Source organism: Leptopilina boulardi, unplaced genomic scaffold, assembly GCF_019393585.1.
Source record: "Leptopilina boulardi isolate dan_hultmark-lab unplaced genomic scaffold, ZJU_Lbou_2.1 LbouV2_305, whole genome shotgun sequence".
Lineage (NCBI taxonomy): Eukaryota > Metazoa > Arthropoda > Insecta > Hymenoptera > Figitidae > Leptopilina > Leptopilina boulardi.
The window spans coordinates 1,934,114-1,937,526 of record NW_026137869.1 but is presented as its reverse complement, the minus strand read 5'-3'; the positions used below and the strand labels follow the sequence as shown (position 1 = coordinate 1,937,526).

At 28.5% G+C, this 3,413-nt stretch overlaps 1 protein-coding gene across 1 annotated transcript; it reads left to right on the top strand.

Moving 5' to 3' along the window:
- The first annotated feature begins 440 nt into the window (after positions 1–440).
- LOC127283078 (transcription factor Sp9-like) lies at positions 441–2,751 on the top strand. The gene is made up of 2 exons (XM_051307740.1): positions 441–784; positions 1,132–2,751. The coding sequence occupies exons 1-2, from the start codon at positions 770–772 to the stop codon at positions 2,302–2,304; spliced, it is 1,188 nt and encodes a 395-aa protein (XP_051163697.1). The 5' UTR covers positions 441–769; the 3' UTR covers positions 2,305–2,751.
- Positions 2,752–3,413: the final 662 nt, after the last annotated feature.

Below are 3,413 nucleotides of genomic sequence, written 5' to 3'. Positions count from 1 at the left end.
TTAAAGCCCATAAACCCAATTCAAATTAATACTCTATAATTTTCGATCTAAATATGAATTCATATTGAAGCGGATATAAAAAAAAAAAAATTGAAGAATAGCGATAAAGATTATCAAATAGAAGATGAAGAAGGTAATTTTTGAATTGTAGGAAGAAATGGAATTTTGGTGGGGAATCCTCGGAATCTGGCATAGATCTTTATATATATAGTAAGATAGAACTGCATATTGGAAAGGGCCACAAGGGCGGACCACAAAAGATTCAGTTCCTTTTGGCTTTATGGATATATCATGCGTCTCTTGAGGTTTGGGGTTGATTTATGTTTTTCTAAAAGTGGGGATAGAGCCTGCGCGTTTCCTGCGTCAAACCTGATGCACACATACACAAACACACCAGTGGTCCTTTCTCCCCACTCTAACTTTCGGAATCCAATGTGAACCTCCCTCTTCACTGGTTTGCTGTCCACTCAGTTATTAAACCCGAGGCGACACGCTCACCAACCAGCAATTATCTCCTGAACGCCCTGAAGGGAAGTTTGTGCACCTGAGAGACGTTCTCTCCTGATTTTTTTTTTTTTTTTAATTTCGAAAAAGAAATATTTTTTTTAAAAAAACCTTTTGTGATTCAGTGCAATTGACAATTGAACTTGGATTCTCTGATTGTTTTGATAAAAAGAAAAAAATTTTGTGATTTTGTGCAAGGATCAAAAAAAAAGTTTAAGTGCAATTTTGGTGATTTTCATTTGGAGTAACGTAAAACATATTCATCATGCAGCATCCACAGGTTGGTACATAATTATTTTCCCATTTTTTTGTATTTTAAATACAATTTTCAATCTAAAAAGTTTATAGCAAACCGAATATTTGGTTTTAAAATTATTTTTTTCGATAGGAACTAAATTTTTGTTGTATTCTACCAAAATTTTGTTAGCAGAATCAAAAACTAATTTTAGTTTAACGGAATTTAAATAACCAGAGAATTGTTTCTACATCACAAAAAAAGTAGTGTTAAAATTTTTCTTAAAAAATAGAAACAGTTAAAATCAAATTTAATTTTCGTAAATTAAAATCTGTTTTGTAAAATCTTTTAAAAAGCATTTTTGCAATAAAAAAAATTCTTTCATCTTACAGATGTGGTCAGAGATGCAAACAATGTTTCAAATAAACGGCACACCGCTAATCGCTCATCATGGCGAATATCATCAAAATCCACCAATTCGCCGCCATCAGGAATACAATGCCTATCTGATGAATCCCTATTGGTATCCGGAAAATCAACAAGCTTCAACAACACCACCATCATATGGATTACCATCAGTGACATATAATTCCAATTCTCAACAATATTTAAATCATTCACCACCACCTCCATCAAATGGTGCATCACCGTGTCCCTCACAAACATCACAAACATCACAAGTATCCTATCAATCACAACCAAGTCCCAATCAATATTCTCCAATACAACATCATTCCCCACCAAGTACCGCTCATCTAATTCCAAATCAATCCCATTTAACAACATCAAATTTCAATCATCATCATCATCAAGCACCGCATCACTTTCCAGCAAATCAATTTTCCCCACAATATTTCCCATCAAATCACACCGCTTCATATAATACAACTCAACAGTATTATGCTACCTCAAATACAACAGCATTTAATTCAACGCACGTGCCAACTAGTCGTATCTCACCCTATCATCAATATATATCAACAATGTACAATACAACAGCGCCATCAACCAATGAAATTTTAATTGAGAAACAAGAATCAAAACCAAAAGCAACGACAAATCGAAAAAGTAGCCGTTGCCAATGTCCAAATTGTCAATTAGAAACTGGCTATAAACTTGCAACTGATGGTAAACGGGGACACACATGCTTTTATCCGGGTTGTGATAAACTTTATGGGAAAACATCACATTTAAAGGCACATTTACGTGGTCACACTGGTGAGAAACCATATATTTGTGATTTTATATTTTGTGGTAAAAGTTTCACAAGAACTGATGAATTACAACGTCATAGAAGAATACACACTGGTGAAAAAAGATTTACCTGTCCAACATGTGAAAAAAGATTTATGCGCAGTGATCATTTAACTAAACACATAAAAACACATTTGAAACAAACTAAACAAACAACAAAAAAGAAGCAAACAAATAACATCAGTGAGAATCAGGAGAATTTACCACAAACTCGAAGAACAGTGACGCATCCCGTTTCAGTACAACAACAACAACAACAACAGCAACAAGTGCCACAGTATATTGATAATTTAAATTACCTCGCTATTTAAAATTCCCCTCATTTTTTTTTAAACCAAACAGTATTATAATTATTTTTTCTTTTGTCGTATCAGTGCCATAATTTCTCAATTCCGTATTGGCTAGAGAAATAACTAATTTTTTAAACAAAAATTGTGATTACTGTATAAAAAACAAATATTTTTTTTTATATGGAACTGTTTTTTGCCATAAAGAAATTTTCTTAATATTTTGTTTAACATGAAATAGTTTTTAAAAGGACAATTTTTTTACAGTGTTATATATACCTGTGATCCGAATTACAGAATTTAGAAAAATATATTACATTAAAAAAAATTTTTTAAATCTAAAAAGGTAGAAAAAATAATAAAATGTTGAAAAATACAAAGAAAGCAATTTTGAAAAATGTGTAAAAATATTGAAATATCGGAAAATGAAATAAAATTTATATAAAAATTAAGGAATTTTCCGTCTTACTACCAAACTTTGATAAATATATATATATTTTATCAAAGTGAAAACGAGGCTGTTATATATAAGTTCCTTCGAATATTATATATTATTATATATTTAAGGTCATATGGAAGCATGAGATTATAAATATATTTATATGTACAAAAATTTTTTCCACTTAATTTATTTCATTAAAAAAAATTATTAGTTTAATTTTCTCTTCCGCATGGCCTTAAAAATTAATAATAATAATAATAATACTATTTTCATAAAAATGCTACTGAAATTTTGTAATAAATTTCTTTCTATATAAATATATACATATCCTCAAATCTCAATACCTATATATATTATAACATATTGAAAATCGATATTAATTGTATAAATATTAAAAATTATGTAATTAATATTTGCTATAAAATTATGTTATAATATATATTGTAAATATTCTCTATTGTATATATTGAAAATATTTGTAATAAGCATCATATGTGTATTATTTTTTTTATATATTACGCACGTATAATATATAATTTGTAAATATATGTAAATAAAAACAAAGAAATTAAAAAAATTTTCAATTTTTCATTGCAATACCCACATGAAATATTTTAATTTTAAGTTGAAATAAATTTTGTTTAATAATAAATAAAATAATTAATAAATAATAAAAATAATAATTATTTTA